At 32.4% G+C, this 18125-nt stretch overlaps 1 protein-coding gene across 1 annotated transcript; it reads right to left on the bottom strand.

Annotated features, from left to right (window-relative positions):
• Positions 1-7874: 7874 nt before the first annotated feature.
• On the bottom strand, positions 7875-17310 carry LOC145000301 (putative CoA ligase CCL7). The gene is made up of 6 exons (XM_078959500.1): positions 16248-17310; positions 9293-9482; positions 9057-9202; positions 8882-8949; positions 8323-8425; positions 7875-8254 (listed from the first exon to the last, which is right to left on the bottom strand). Exons 1-6 carry the CDS (start codon positions 17241-17243, stop codon positions 8141-8143), a joined length of 1617 nt encoding a protein of 538 aa, XP_078815626.1. The 5' UTR covers positions 17244-17310; the 3' UTR covers positions 7875-8140.
• Between the last annotated feature and the right edge of the window lie 815 nt (positions 17311-18125).

Below are 18125 nucleotides of genomic sequence, written 5' to 3'. Positions count from 1 at the left end.
AAATTCCAAAACTTGAGGGCAACTTTTGAAACTTTTCAAAACATTAGGGTTTAACTATTTAAATTTCAAAAACAAAACTTTTAAGTTCAAATTTAAACTATAAAACCTAAAAAGGAAAATTTGAAACTATTCAAACTTTGTCAAGAACATTCTAGATCAACAATTCAAATAAGGCAATTATCTAATTTTGACGTAGTCCAATTTCTTGCAAGATAATTCACCAAATAATTCGAATAATTAAATTTTATCATATAAGGAAGCAATTACTCAATTAATATGAAAATATCTTTAATTATGGCAAAGATAATCACCCAATATCATAAAAATCTGATTTCTACCAATAAAAAACGTTTTGGTAATTATCCCATAACAAAAATAGGCAAGAATCCCGAAAAATCCTACATTTGACCCTCTGACTCGTTGAGTCAGGCTTGGACTCGTCGAGTTCACTATGGACTCGGTGAGTCACCCAGTTGACTTGGTGAATCAAGTCAAAAAACCCCCAAAAATTTCGATTTTCAGCCAAAATTCGATCAAATAAGCATCAAGTTCACTAACAAACAACCCTAGGCTCTGATACCACTGATGGGTTTTAAGCACTACATCATTCCTATGGTGTACATGCAAACCCTAATAGCTTTTGGATCTAGTTTGTCTAATAAACATGTAATTGATTATCCAAAGCCATAAACCCTAGATCTAATAATCTATAACTGGAATTAGGGTTTAGATCTTACCTTTGATTGTTATATAGCAATAACAATCAATCCTCGGCTTCAGAAAACTTAGTGCCTCAAGTGTTGCACCTCTAATGGAGTCACAAACACCACGAAGCAACTTGGATGAAGAAGGAGGAGAGATGAGGCACAAAAAACGGCTGGAAACCCTGAAGGAAGTATTCACCACATTTTTTGGGGCCATAAGGGTTCCTTATATATGCTGGCTATTAGGGTTTACAGCTAGGAAACCCTAATCTGACTGCTTAAGCCGTAAGCAGCCCATTGACTTCCTCTTTAGAAGCCTTGGACGATTTCTAATGGGTTTCCCCATAGAATTCGTTCACTCCAACTTCTATGGAGTCCATTAGCCCATCTATGTAATTATCTTATAATTACACAATAAGTCCCTTAAGTTTAATTAATATCTTTTAACCACAAAATTAATTCTTAATTTCTTTGACTAATATTAATTAAACATTTTGATTTCTCCTTTAATATATTATTATCATAATATATTAATAAATCATAATTAAACCTTTCTCTCCTTAATTCATCCTACATATTGCTATGGCAAAGGCAACCCAAAAGGACCATGCTTATAATCGGGTCAAGTACATACCAAAATAGTTATGGAATTAGACATTAATCCAACAGATATATGGTCCATTAGCATGGCCTAGACTGCTCTAGCACGCCAGCCTGGCCTGGCGCGCTCCTGCCAGCCCTGCCTGACGTTCTCTTGCCAGCCTTGCTGGGGACTCTCCTGTTGGCCCGGCCTGGGGACTCCCTTGCCAGTCCTGCTGGGGACTCTCCTGCCGGCCCGACCCGGTGCTCCCTCGCCTGGTGCTCCCTTGCCAGCCTTTCCTGGTGCGCGCCAGCCAGCTTTGCCTAGGGCGTGCCCACCAGCTCCGTTTGGCACCTTCGGGTGGCATTGCCCAGCTCCTTGCTAGCTAGCCTGAATTGGGCTGGCCTAAGGACTGACCTAATTCTCCTTGACCTAGTTGTCACTTATAAATAGAATAGTGCCTCCTCCATGAAGGAGGACTTTTCCTCTAGACTCTTCCCCATGGTTCAGCCACCACACTATACTCCGACTGGGTGGTTCAGCCGCCACCCGCCGCTGTCAGCCACTATACACCACCACCAGCACCAAGATGGTTCCCTCCAACTATTGAGGACCATCTCAGATCTTCCAGTTGATCTAACTTGACCGTCGGAGTCTGCTCCCGGGGCACAGTCCCTAGGGCGGCTCTAACGGCCTTATCTGTTGTGACCTCGCAGATTCGTCTCCGGCGTAGAAACACATCCTCAGAGCAGGTGGTCGGAGCCGATGTCGCATCAGTGCATAAATGAGTCTTTTCAATAACAGTTCAAGTTACCAATAAACTATAATGAGTATAGTTTAGGAGTTCAGTTCATACTAGATGCAAGAACATACTATAAAGAGAAACAGGGAGGTAGATACAATACACGATAACAGAAGGAACATACTAAGATAATATAACTGAAAGAACATACTAAATGCTATAGCATATAACAACACAGGATCTAATTATACCAATAATCATTAATGCATTATTCTAAACAAAAGGTGATAACATATTGGGTATACATGATCATATAACTATAATGTACGATCAACACGACATAGCAATTCGTTTGCTGAAGTCGTGTTTGGTAACCAGAATCTCTTGCAGGGAGAGCGTATAGTATGGGCACTACACATCACATTATGACAGTAATAAAACGAACTAGTTTGATGGTATTCAATACCTCAGTTGTGTTAATTGAAAAGACAACTGCAAACATACATTCTTACAAGCGACACACATAATAGTCGAGTCATAGTACATTCAGTAGAAAGGGACCTATAATGCTAACTTTATGATTCTTCAGTTTATACATTAGGGATGTATATGAATCAGGTCTAGCAGATAGTTGGATGTGTGCTTTCCGCTTCATTTTTTGTTCCTTTTTTGGTTGTGGGCTTAGAGCAGATGCACCCAGTCTACTATCTATATGATCTTAGCTTTATATATATTTCGTATACACCAAATAATCATAAGGGGTACCAGGTATGGGTCAGGTCTTAGTATACAAAGTTAATACATCGTTTTCTAATACAAAAACATACTTTTCAAGTTGAACATTTGGTAGACAAAAGTAGAAACTTACCATTAAAGGGTTTAATCCATTTTATTAAACTAGTATAACTTAAAGGACCTTAAGTGGTTAATTCTATAATACCTTGGTCTATACATCAGGGTTATATATAATTAATACCCGATAGGTAATTGGATGTGTGTTTTCCGCCTTACTTCCTATTCCTTGTTTCGTTGTGGGCTTAGGGAAGATTCACACAATTAACTATCTATTCAATATTAGATTATATATGGCTAGTATAAACTAAGTGATTATAAAAGGAACCACCGTGGTTACCATTTTTACTAAAAGAAATTAGGGTTTTTTTAAAGAATGTTTTCATCAAATATAAAGGAACTATTACAATTAACTCCGTGAGTACCAAGTGAATACGCTAGGGTTATATACAACAATGATCTAACAAACAATTGGGAGGTGTGCCTTTCACATCATTCCCTGTTCCTTGTTTGGTTGTGAGCTTAGGGGAGATACACACAATCGATTGTTTGTTTACTCTAGGTTTTATATAACTTGTACCCACTTAGTACTCATAGAAAGGATTGTAGGGTTATTTTTACTTATCTTTCATCAAAGCAGGAAATATAGGATTTTCTGGAGGAACAGAAGAACTTTTCTGAAAAGGATTTACAACTTACTTAACATCACTAAAATCTTATGAACTCGCCAGCTTAAATGTTGATCAACTCTTTCAAAATAACTTGTATTCTCATGAAACTAGTAGACATGTACGCGCATTGGGATTCAGAAGATGGAGCAGTATAGCTTCAAGTCTTGTTTTGTTATTTACTGTGTAGTCTATGTTATGTGAACCACATACTTTGTAAACAATTTCTTTCTAATGAAATGGTTGTTTACTACTTTGATTACTATGATGCATGTCTTGTGATACTAAACATGACGTCCTCCGCCCTCGAACGTTTCCGTCGTTCCGATTTGGGGGTGTAACACCTTTCAACCGGTACTGGGGCCTATCCTACCCCTCCTACTACTTTCATAAAATATCATAACATATTAGCACATAACAGATAGTGGTATACCATACAATTATCACAAAGATAATCATCTCAACTATAATCAACTACTAGTGGGTCGACATTGGTGCCTTCAACCCACTTCTACTGGAAGGTAACTCACCTCAAATGTTGTGAAGTAACTGTACTGTCCTCGGCTCTGAAATCTTCTTTACTCAACTCCTGCACATGAAATATTCCATTAATTCTCCTTTTCATATACATGACCCCTTAAGGGTCAAATTTGGTCAAAGTCCAAGTCAAAGCCAAAGTCAACACTCTGGTCAAAGTCAACATGCTGGTTGACTCAACTCGTTGAGTTGGTCCATCAACTCGCCGAGTTCCATAAATCAGAAGACCCCGAAATCACGATCCAACTCGTCGAGTTCTTTTCACAACTCGACGAGTTCCTCCTATCCAAGGTATCGAGACTTTCCCATTCTACTCATCGAGTCATCCTTAAACTAGTCAAGTTTTCCCTTTTACAGAATCAGGACATTTCAACCTAACTCATTGAGTTCCTCCTTGGACTCGACGAGTTCTTCAGTCTGTTGAGCCATCTTAATAGGTTAAGCTCCTATCCTCCAGATAAATCAAGTTAGACAAGAAAATCCAAAATCGGGATCTGACACACAAACCGCTGAGTTGGAGGACCAACACGCCGTGTTGCAGTCCAACATGTCGACTTCAAAGAACAACTCAACGAGTTCAAAGAACAGAATGACGATTCTCTTTTCTCCTCCTTATTCAAGTTCATATTAGTATCATTTCAATAGAAAACTAAGCCAGGCTCTGATACTACTAAAGGGTTTTGAGCAAAACATACAATCTTATGTGTATGTACACCAAAATTGAAGATCTACGTTTTCTCTAATTGAACATACAATAATGAACAACAAAGTATAAACCCTAGATCTACGGATAATAATCAAAAATCACATAAGAAGGGTTATCATTCATACCTTTAAGATTGTTATTGTAAACAATCTTGAATCTTTGCTTGAAAGACCTTTGGTAGCAAATGTCACAAGTGTCGTGCCTCTAATGGTTCACAAACAAACTCAAGCAACCAATGAATACTATAGAGAGAAAGAGAGAGAGAGAGAGAGTAATGGAAGAGAAATTTCGGACCTTAGGCTCTTGGAGGAGTCATTGCCGAAATTTAACCCTTAGGAGGGTTTATATAGGTGTTAGGAAGCTATTGGATATGGCAGGTGTATCGAAGATAACCCTAATCGTTAACTTCCTCGCTAAGGCATTCAAAGCACCCTTAGTGCCCAAGGAAACCCTAGGAGCAGTTTAGATTTCGTCCCCCCCCCCCCCCCCCCCCCCTCTTTAAGGAGATTCTAGAATTGCCCAAATGTCCAACTATTGAACATTGTCACCTTTAGTCCCTGCAATTTTAATTAATTCCTTTAATCTCAAAATTAATTCAAAATTAAATTCTAGTTAAATATTAATTCAATAATACGATTTCTAATCAATCTATTATTTCCATAATACATTAATAAATTATTTATTTTGATTTCTAATTAATTTATTAACCATGTAATAAATTAATAAATCATTCTTCTCTCTCTAACAGTCATCCAATTCAATTGTCAGGTTTGAAGGCAACCCAAAAGAACTGTGCTACTATCAATTTAAATATATACCAATTATAGTTATGAGCTTAGACACCTAATCCAACAACAACATCTCATTATTATATGTTATTTTCAGACTGAATCAAATAAATAAGGACAAATTTTGTATATCTTTTTTTTAAACATCAAAATATCATATTTTTCTAGCCTAATTTCTAATATCCAACATAAACTTGTAAAATGTCATATTTGTCTAAATCCTTGTTTTAACGGTTTTAAAGTTTTTCATATTATTATTTTGATCAATAGACTAATATACCATCCTCTACTTCAAGTTCTTATTCTCCTAGAACGAAACATCTCTTGAACGTTAAATCCACTTTCATTCATTGCTCTTGTAGTGAAACTGTAAATTTGCTCAGAGTATTGTTGTAATTCTTAGTATTGCTCTGTATGGTGCATCGATGGTTACAAAATCATCTATTTGGAGGTTTATCATGTCTTGTGGTTTGAAATTTAACAACATTTTATCTAGATGAAAACCTTAGAAAATATATCCCGATTTGACTATATACTTTTGATCAATGATCTAGTCACTGATGTGAATACATACCCGATTTGACAATACAATTTGATATTGTTAATTGGTTTAAAAGTAGTAAACCAATCTTTATGAGAGCACATATGCTAAGTGCAAGCTGAATCAAGAACCTAATTATCATCTACAACTCCGGAAACGATGGTAAGAACCTCTTCATCAAAGTTATTGTCACAAGCAAGGTTTGCAAATTCACCTTTGAATTATTTGAGGCCTTCCTGTTTTGCTCGTTCTATAACTTATAACGATAAAAATCAGGTGACTATCTTTCTTAAAATACCAGCAAGATTTGGCTTTACCTTGTGTTTTGGATCAAATATTTTTAATTTCCCTAAAAATCCATTTCATTAGAACGAACCAAAACAAATAACCCTTTACTTTGTAAACTGCTTCATATGTCATTAAAAACTATTAGTTTCATATTTTTTTAGAGTGCAAGTCATCGTAATCTTTACTCAAAGTAAGAGAATCATGAATATTAAGAATGTTATCACGGTTGGAATATGTCGGAAAAACACATAAAATGATCAATCTAGGGTCTTCCTCATCATACTTAATTTTCAATGTAGTCAGATTATAAATAATTTCTTTAAGGTCAGATATATGGGTAAGAAGTCTCCAACTTTTGAAGTGTGTGTAAGAACAACCTCTGTTTCGAATGCATCTTGTTTGTGAGAATTTTTTTTTTCATAAAAATGATTCAAGTTTTAACCAAAGAGCAATTGGAGACTTTTGTTTGAGTACTTCTTTGAAGAATGTTGTTGGGTATGTAAAGCCAAATACGAGCAAGAGGTTGATGGTCCTTTCTTTTTTCATTCGGAGTCCAAGTAGCTTTAGATTTACCTACAAGCGAAATCCGTTGAAGCCAAATGATCTCTCACCTTCACTTGCCATTGTGAAAATCTAGAGCGGAAGGTCGTATTTTAATGTAGCCATGAGAAAAAAAAAATGATGTACATATAATTTGTAATACAGCTAATCATCGATTTATACAAATCAAGAAAATCAACTCATAAGGGCTAAAAATTTATCTATATGGCTGGGAAAAAATTGTATATCAACTATCAAATTGTGTATGGCTTTCAGGAAAAATAAAATGATTATATATCTTGCATGTATATGAAGCTTAAGATAAAAATTTAAAAGGGTATTATTGGTGAAAAACGATTATAAAGGGGATGTTGTTTTCTTAAATTTAAATAAAGCGGCTAATACAAATAGGCCAATAATATTTATTTGCGGTTGGTTTTACTTTAAAGGCTTAAGGAAAAACGATGAGGAGCTTCTATATATCAATTAATGAGCATGAGCTATGATATATCTTTTAAAAATTGATATATAGGGCTGATACTTCGGCTTAAAAAATCAACTAATAATAAACACAACTTTTAATGGCTTAAGAAAATCAATAAAGAGATTTGTATGATAGCTTCAAGATAAAAACAACAATGGTGGCTAACATATGGTTTGTGGTTTCCTTGAGCTTTTAGAAATGGATTAATGAGGCAAATTAATAGGTTTAGAAAATCCATAACAACAATTGCTTGAAAGTTTATTGGCAACAAGAAAAAACGATTATAATATTGGCAGTTAGAGTCACCAAGAAAGAACCTTTTGGGTTCAAGAAATACTATCAATGTATAGGCACAATCGACTAAACAAAACAGCTTCTTTGAAACGCTTTCTAGTATTCTAATAATAGAGAAGACCAACCAAGAAGAAACCCTTTAGACAGATATTACCAGAAAAGAGTTACGAAAATAAAAATAAATACAAACATAAATCAACACAAACAAACTTAAACGAACGAACAACAACATTGTTGTTGTTCATTCACATATTAAATAAAGGATCATACATGAACTTACCACTAAATAGTTGGAAAGATGTGGTTTGTTTACATCCTTGCTACCAATTAGTTTATACCAACTCTCCTTATTGACTTTACCAAAGTGTTGGTTAAAGTTTAGCAATTTTTACATGAATATTTTAAAAAACAGATCCAAAACAGTTCATAACTTTTATTGTACACAAAACATTCTAAGTTTTTGATTTCGTAAAATCTTACATTTTGGATCGAACTTTTTCAATAAGTTCACGCCTTAGAAGTTTCCCTGAAACAGATTTTGGCACACTGTTTACAAATGTCACTCGCTTTAATCTTTTATAAGGTGCAACCTGTATCAATTATATTCCCATGAGTATTGTTTTTATTAAAATTAAAATAAAATATTACAAACCTTTACCTGTTCAACAATAAATTTCTTAACATCTTCTTCGGTCAACGAACTGTTTGGAGACCGAACAACAAATGCAATCGGGACCTCACCAGCTTCCATATTGGGAAACCTACCAGAGTACTTATACCGATTAGTTACATCATATCGGATCTAAAAGTGAGAAATTGAAGGAAAGAGCAATGCACTTTCCCTTTTTACCAATGTGGGAAATTATATACCTCAAGTTTTACGTATAATTGCAATTTACTTATAGTATCTACCTAATACAACAATTTTTAACCTGGAAAAAAAAGTAATTGTTTTAGATTTTGATTTTTGATTTACTTTTTTTCTTATGTGGACAGCAAGTAATTGTTAAAGTGTGTTGCTACTAATGGTAGAAACAACACTTTTAACCAGAAAAACAAGTAACAGGTAACAGGTAACAATTTCTTTTGTTTTCCAACTTTTTGCTTATGCGGCATTCAAATAATGATGTTGTGATCATACAATTATGAAAGGTGCTTACGGGTAAAAAGTGTAGTGAATAAACTTCAAAATTTGTAAAGATTGTCTTATTGCTTACGGAATTACTGCAGCATCCAATATTTCAGAATGTGAAAGCAAAAGTGCTTCAAGCTCTGCTGGTGCAATCTTAATATAGCCAAGATTAAAGATTGTTAATGTCATGAAAAAAAGATAACAAAAACCCTCTCAAAATAGGATCTTCGGAAGATATGAATTACCATAACATGTTTTACCTGGAAACCCTTGTACTTAATAAGTTCTTTTATTCGGTCAACGACAAATAATTGACCATCATCATCAAAATACCCAAGATCCCCGGTATGCATGAAACCTTGTTTATCTATCATAAGCTTTGTATCTTGTGCATTGTTGAGATAACCTATAAATTAAGATCCAAAAAAGCTTATATGTCATAAAAATATATTAAAGATTCGAGCTTTATGTGTCAAAAATGATAAGATGAGCATACCTTGCATTATGGTAGGTCCTCGGACCCGTATTTCACCCATCTCATTAATAGGAAGAGGCTTATTTGTATCTACACTAACTATTTGTGCCTCAACTCCAGGTATTAGCCTCCCAGTTGAACCAGAGAGACGTGGGCCCATGATTGGGCTCTCCATTGTGACAATCCCGGTTGTTTCAGTCATACCATATCCCTATTTTGTATTTTGATTTTGTTAAATAATTTTAAGATTCTTAAAGAAAATGTAAAATTAAAGCATAATTGTGTTCAAAACTCAAGCTTATAATATTGTCCACCCTTTTGTATAAAGTTTACATACACCCTTTTGGATCATCGGGGTCACATCATTTTGGATTATATGATTTTGGATGAACAACCTTTTCAACCAAATTAAGTTTTTGTCTAACAACAAGTTTTAGATCACAATAAATTTTTAATTATAAACTATTCAATTAAGGATCATGACATGTGAATAAAAATATTTTTAGATCATTACAAATTACGTATTATAAACTTGATGAAAATAACGTTTTTGAATCATAAAATATTTAAGATCATGCAATTTAGGATCATAACATTTTCAATCAAATCATGATTTTGTCTAATAACAAGTTTTAAATAATAATGTTTTTTAAATTATATAGTTTTGAATAATAAAAGATACGATTAAGTATCACAGGCTCACAACATCTTCAAGAAAATGAGTTTTTAATGAAAAACATGCATATGTGCACATTTTTCATAGTAAATTTTTTTAATACCAATATGGAAAAAGGTTGAAAAATGATGAATTTAGATATTTTTTCGATATACTATAAGCTCTCAAATGAGAGTTGAAAAAGCGATTCTAAAGATCCTAAAATATTTTTGATCCAATTTAAACTTTAGTCTCTCTCTCTCTCTCTCTCTCTCTCTCTCTCTCTCTCTATATATATATATATATATATATATATATATATATATATATATATATATATATATATATATATATATATACATGATTTTTATGTTTTCGAAGAAAAAATATGGATTAGATATCTCTAAATATTTTTTTGTATGTTTCTATGTTAGTTTTTAGGTTTTCATAAATCTTTGAGTTCTCAACACATCCTAACCACACACACACACACACACACACACACACACACACACACACACATATATATATATATATATATATATATATATATATATATATATATAAAAAGTGACGTAAGACAATAAGTCCGTCTTATAGAAGTTAAATCACAAATACATTGTGAAGAAAATCATTAATTTATGACAAATGCATATGTGCATTTTCTTCGAATATGTGGTTTTTATGTTGGTTCATACATGCACCTTTCATATATATGCACAATTTTTGAGATTTTTCGTATTGTGTTTCTGTAAGCTCGAAAAAGCTTGCGAGAAGCTTTTGGTTCACAAACAATCCTCACTATACACATACATCGAAACACACACACACACACACACACACACATATATATATATATATATATATCTGTGTGTGTGTGTGTGTGTCTTTTATGTTAGGTCTCGAGTTTTCATAAATCTTTGAGCTCTCAACAGATCCTAACTATATATATATATATATATATATATATATATATATGTAGAGAAAGAGAGAGAGAGGTTCATATATGGATAAATAAATATTTTGTGGACGTAAGGATTAATATGGACCAACCATTTCAATTATTAAGATTTGCTAATTAATCAAATATTTAAGGGTAGTTTGCTAAACAAACAAATCAATAAATTATTTTAATTTAAATAAATCATCTTATTATGGTAACTAATTTTTTATCAAACCTATAATTCAGGAGGTAACCTGATAAGAATCTCACTTTCATTGGTAATACTAGTACCTTCTTCTTTCATTCTCCACCACCGGCGCCACCCTCTTTCCCTGTAGCTGTGTTGTGGCTGTGCCACTGACTTCCTCTCGCCCCACGCTTACTTTTTACCCTAAGTATCCAACTCATCAACACTAAAATCAAATTCTTCTAAGCTTAATTATCTTTCTCTATCTCTTTCATTAAAATCCCAGGCCGAACGTCAAAACCTTCGTCAGTTCGATTTTCGCAACCTCCATTTAATGTCTATGCTTATTTTTCTTAGGCCTCTCTCTTTCTCGATATCTCCTTTTAAGAACTTTAAATCAATTGAAGAGGAAGGTTAAATACGAGGAAATGAAGATGGAATCAACACCGATTCTCTTTCTCTTTGTCTATCTCAAAAATCATGTTCTTTTCCAATGGACTTTATCTATTACCAGACTAAGTTCAAAATATTAACTTCTCCTTATTTTACACTAAAGACTCACGATTGCAACAGCTATATGAACAAATTCATTTGATTTTCACTTTTTTGGAAGCTAGGGTTACGTCCCAGGTAAAAACAATTTGGTTGTTCTTAATTTTTGCTAGAATTTGATTTAATAACGTCCTAACATCTAATGATTTAGATTTTAACTACATTTGTTGTGATTGGTGTTTCTACAAGTACTATGACTTCAAGGCGTGGGTTAAAGAGCTTTCTTCATTCTACTTTCATAACATGTAAGAGTAATATGACTCAACAAAGAGGAGAAATAATGGATATTGTTCTCAATTTAAGGAATATAAGTGCATGTATTAGTTATGCCTTTTACATCTCTAAGTAGAATTATGCCTTTTACATCTCTGTGTAGAATTTGAGCAAAGTTACACCAAGGGCTACATGTGTCTTTCTTGATAGTATGATCCTATTGAGTTGCAGAATCATGTTTATTTGTTACATGTTTTCATTCTCATGTTCATAGCAGGAGATATTATGATTTATCATCAATTTTTATTATATTTGTATATATTTTCTTTAGTTTATGCAGTTTATTTTCTAATCAAGTGATTTGAGGATTATATTATATCAGAACTTTTATGTTGCTTACTAAAGAATAAATTATATTTTTTTAATATCTACAATATTCTATAGGAATTTATAGTTTTATTCTTTTAGAGTTTTTTTTTTTGAAATTAAACATTAAAAGAATTTTATATCATTCTTACATAATACTTTTTATTCTGTTTGCAGGTCAATGACAAAGTATCATTTCAAAAATGAAGCTTTGTTTTTGTACTTGATAAAAATATATGTTGAGAACCAACCAAGAATGAGAGGGGATTCATTCAAGAATTTCAAGAATGCTTTAAAGATTTTTTATTCTTTAGATTTATTTTTGTTTCTAATTTTATTTGAAGTTTATCCTCATAGAATTGTAAACAAATTCTACTAGAAACTATTTTACATTAATATTTTTACTATTTAGATTTATTCTTGAATAATGATATAGTATTCATTCTTAGCGAAAATAAACCCATGCTTTTAAAGATTCAAAATATTTATTAGATTATGGATGACATTCTCATATAATAAAATTCTAATAGAATTTCATTATGATAAAATAAAACCAATTACGATTAAAAATTATATTAAAATTTAGACTGAAATATTAAAAAAATTGAATTTGAAATTAAAAGAATGAATTATCCCCTAAAATCCAAAAAATTCCATTTTTAAAGATAGTGTATAATTAACTAAAATACCCTTTGTGATTAAACATGTATGATTATATGATATGTTTTATTTCATTGTAATATCCTATCTCCTCGTATCACAACCATTTATTATTTTTTATCAATTGATCTAAAATTGTTCTTATAACCACACAATAGATGTCATTCATGTATAACCTAGTCCTATATATATATATATATATATATATATATATATATATATATATATATATATATATATATATATATATATATATATATATATATATATTCCCTTGAATGTTTCGTGTGATATGTTTTTCTAAAAGGTAACGTAAGATATTAAGTCAGTCCTATACAAGTCCAATCGCAAAAAAATATCTCAAGAAAAACATGCATTAATGAAAAATACATATGTGCACTTTTAAGAATTTGTTCCTTCTTTATGTTGGTGCATATATGCACCTCTCATATATATACACGGTTTTTGGTAATTTTTTCTCATTGTGTTCATTGTGTTTCTATAAGACCAAAAAAGCTTTCGATGAGCTTTTGGTTCTTAAACGATATATATATATATATATATATATATATATATATATATATATATATATATATATATATATATATATATATATATATATATATATATATATATATATATATATTACTTTTGCTAAACATTACGAAATAGAGAAATCTCTAATGAAGTCCTAACATTTTAGACCAGTTTACGGTTTAATCACAAATTAAATTTTGTTTGCTAAAAAGGACAAAATACCGGTTAAAACTTCGGAATAACCCTTTGTGGCCGGTTTTGCAGATTTAGCCGGTATTCCGACTTTTTTCCTTAATTCCTCAAAATATTGGGACTTTTTCGTTAATTCAGCTAAAACTTCAGAATAACCATTTTATCAATATATTAAAAATGATTTGTTTTTTAAATGAGTATATTTTTTCATTTCTTTTTTATACAACGTTATATATGTAGTTTTAAAGTCAAAATTTATAAAAAAAAAGTATCTATACAATCCAAAAAACTAACAAACTTCATAAATTTGTCTGAAAAACTTTATTAAAGATAGTGTTCCATAATTACAAGATGAAATTCATACAAAAATATTGTATATTTTCTTTTGATTTCAACATTAGTTTAAGTATTGAGATAACCACAAAACATACATGATAACACTAATCATGTATACTTAAATCTATAAGATAACATTTCTCGTTAGTACTTATTTTCTTTTTCATTCTATTGGCTGTTTAAAACATTAATCCATCTGCCTTTTTTCTCCTGTTTTTTTTTTATCTATTGCAAAATTGGGAATGATATGATAAGGGATAAATACACACACCCTTTAGAGAGATCACTGTCTTTCCTTTTTATGTGCAGACATGCACAAAAGTTTCTGATCTGGAACGTGTGTGTGCATGTGTGAAATGAGGTATCATAGTTCAAACGAATCTGTGTTTTATGGTCTATCCAAGACAAAAGTAGCTGCTACCAAGATGTTGCTACTGTTGTTAGCAAATTGAGGTACGGGTTTAACATGAGCATGTTAAAGTGCATGATTCAAGCCATTTATTTTCGTGTCAATCAATTTATTTTCGTGTCAGGTTGATTGGTTTAGAGTATAGACTTTAGAAGTATGTCATTTCGTACTAGATTAAAACACTAAATAAGTTGAAAGAGTACGACTCGGAGAGGTGGATAAAAAATAGTGAAAACCAGAAAGGAGTAGTAGTTTGAGATGCGGATGACTAAAATTCACAATAAGTTTAAGGGTAATTGATCAACTAATGAAAAACTCCAAAATTTTGATCAATTAATGAAAAAACCCGGAATACTGGCTAAATCTGCGAAACCGGTCACGAAGGATTATTCTGAAGTTTTAGCTGGTATTCTATCATTTTTTGTAAATAAAATTTAATTTGGGATTAAATCATAAATTCCTCCAAAATAGTGGGACTTTATTGGAGATTTCCTTTACAAAATACAACCAGAAAGGTTAATACTTTTACACATAATGGGGAAGTTTATGTAAAAGGTTGGATGCTTAAGCAATATGGTGTGGGTATAAATTGAGGTGGAGTATTCATATGTGTCACTCGTTATAACACGCAAACACCATCCCCATACAAACACCAGCCCCCACGTGTGGCGTTGTGAACTGTGAAGCATGGCGTTGATAATCGACAACGTCACACTTTTCTTTTAAAAGTGACGTTTTTATTGATTATTTAAAAACTAATTATTTTGGCTGCTACTATATGTACCCTTAACTCACATAAATCGTCATATTATGGGAAACACAAGCACTATTACATTCACATAGGGGTACACAAAGCAATTGGATACACGTATAGAATTTCCCATTATTTTTACTAATCGGCGTATCTAATTTTTTCTAAACTATCGATCTCATAGTTCGGTGAATGTTTCATGCTGACATGTTTGGAAAGTGGTCCATGTTGAGTTCAACGATTATTGAAGAATCAAGAGTGATTTTTTATTCAAGATGTCGGTAATGATTTATTGATTTTGTTGTCGTGTTTTGACGGGCTATCTCTATTTTTTGGAACTTAACTTTACAAATGTCTTAAAGTTACGAAGTAACCGATTTGATGTTTTAAAATGGTAACCATCTTAGGTTTTCCGTATAGTCACATGGTATATCAGGTTGAATAGGTTGCCTATCTTTCAAATTTTACAATTTTGAGCTAGAATTTAATTTTATTTGAATTTAAAGTTTGGTTACAAATTTGCCCCAAATTTATTATTTTTTTAATTTATTTTTCTACATTTTATAAAGTCTTTTATAATGGTTTTTAATTTTTTTCTGTTTTTTATATTGTCTCATATACATTAACAAATCAATTTTTCTCGATATTTATTCCACACTTGGATTTGATGAAATTATATATGACTCAAAATCAAAGGAAAACAATGATTAATCGCTGTTTTATTATTTCTTATCATTTTAAATAATATTTGTTATTTCATCAAATCCAAGTGTATAATATTTGTTATTTCATTAAATGCAAGTGCATACAACAGGTAAGAAAATTGATTCGCTAATAAGACACTGTAGAAGTTGGAAAAAAAGTTAATAAAATATTGTAAAAGCTTTTTTTTTTCTTCAAAGATGGAAAAAGTTTTAAAAAAAATCTTATAAATTAAGTTACTTTGGAAACTCCGAAAAAATAGTTTTAAAAACATTTAGTATAACATTATTTTGATTTATGTCAAAATGAAGATCAAGAACATTACGTGCCAAATTAAGTCTAAAATGTCGTGGCACCCATGAGAAGACCAAAATATCATGACCCACATGGGAAAAAAACAATTTGATGATTACTAATTTGCCATGTGCATGATTCATAAACAATCGAACAATTCAAATGGAATGGAAGTTTACCTGAATAACTACAACATGAGGGAACTTTTTGGCACACTCCTCCATTAATTCTTTCCCCAAAGGTGCTCCACCTGAAGCAATTTGCTTTAAAGAAGATAGATCGAACTTCTTTACTACATCCTGTTTAGCCAAAGCAAGTATAACCGGGGGAACAACCCATAAATGTGTCGCTCTATATTTCTCAATGTTCTTTAGTAGCCCTTCAAAATCAAACTTCCTCATAGATATGATGGTATTTCCTTCCTGTAAATGAGAATATAGTACAACCCCAAGTCCAGATATATGAAACATCGGCAAGAAACATACGTGTCTGCCATCATTCTCCCCCATTAATCTTTGATCGGAAGTAATCATCTGTGAAACTGAGATGAAATTCCTATGGCTCAAAACGACACCCTTACTAACACCGGTTGTCCCAGAAGAGTACAATAAGGCCGCAGTATCATCTCCTTGAATCGAAACATCAGGCAGTTCTGAGACTGATGGAGACTTTGAAATTAAGTCTTTGCATGAAAAACATCCTTTTCTTGAACTTTCTGATCCTAAAAACACAACCGGAAGGCCAAAGGTTTCAACTTTTTGGTATAACTCTGGAATGGTGATGATGAGTTTGGGTTTAGAGTCTTTGAGTTGTTTGGATAGCTCGCCGACAGTGTACTGAGGGTTGACTGTGGTGGCTATGGCACCGAGAGCGATGACAGAGAACACAGAGACGGCGTATTGGATTGAGTTGGGGGCGAAGAAGAGGACGACGTCGTTCTTGGAGATACCCAGTTGGGTGTTCAAGGCGTGAGAGAGCTTGGCGACGGTGGTTTTGAATTCAGAGAAAGTGAGGGTTTCGCCGGAGTCTGAGTCGATTAAGGCAGGTTTGTTTGGGTAAGATGAAACGTTACGGAAGAGGAAGGAAACCATTGATGTGTGGGGTTTTGCTGGGATGACTACCGGTGGTCGGAGTGATCGGAATATTCCGTCACGGCCATACCCGGATTTGTCCATCAACGTTAATTATGTGTTTTGATAAGTGAGCAATTAGCACCAAATGATATCCAAGTGCTCATCACCTCCGTATCTTTGACATTTATATACTCCTCAATCTTGGCTAGTGACGAGTACTCACTCATATTTTTTTATCTAAATTTTAATTCTGAAATAATATATATCCAAGTACTAACTTATAGTTTAAATAATTTATTATTTAATTTCGTGAAAGAAAATAGATTAATAATCGTGGAGTGTTACAACATATGATCAAATAAAAAGATAAATTATAAAGTAAAGAAAGACATGAGAGTAGAGAGAACTTTTATTCTAATACTTGTGATGTAATCATCCAACTTTACAATACATAATATTCACTATTTATACTAGACAAAGAAGATGAAAGGTGATGTATGATATGAATGCTCATTATAGTGGTGCATAACTACACTCATAAAACTCATAATAATGTTTGCTATAATGGTCACTAATTATGGGGAGTAATGGGGAATATGGAGAATCACATAGTCATTCACTAAATAGTAATTTATAACACTCCCCATTGAATGACGATTGTATCATGCCTCATTAAAACCTTAATCGGTAAAACCTCATGGGAAAAACTCTTTATTAAGGAAAAAGAGTACATGATTAATAATAGATATTGGAAACAATTGCCTCATTAAAAACCTTGCTAAGAAAACCCAGTGGGAAAACATAGCTAAGGAAAAGAGTACAATATGTTTCCAACTCCCCCTGATTAGCACATCACTTGATTTTCTTGAAGCACCGCATAGCAATGTTTCGTACCATCTTTTTCAAAATTCGATGTAGGAAGTGATTTAGTAAACCAATTAGGAAAGTTGTTACTGGATTGAATTTTGTAGATGTTGATGTCAC

Source organism: Lactuca saligna, chromosome 6 (assembly GCF_052625555.1).
Source record: "Lactuca saligna cultivar CGN05327 chromosome 6, ASM5262555v1, whole genome shotgun sequence".
Taxonomy (NCBI): domain Eukaryota; kingdom Viridiplantae; phylum Streptophyta; class Magnoliopsida; order Asterales; family Asteraceae; genus Lactuca; species Lactuca saligna.
This window is presented reverse-complemented; position numbering and strand designations above follow the sequence as displayed.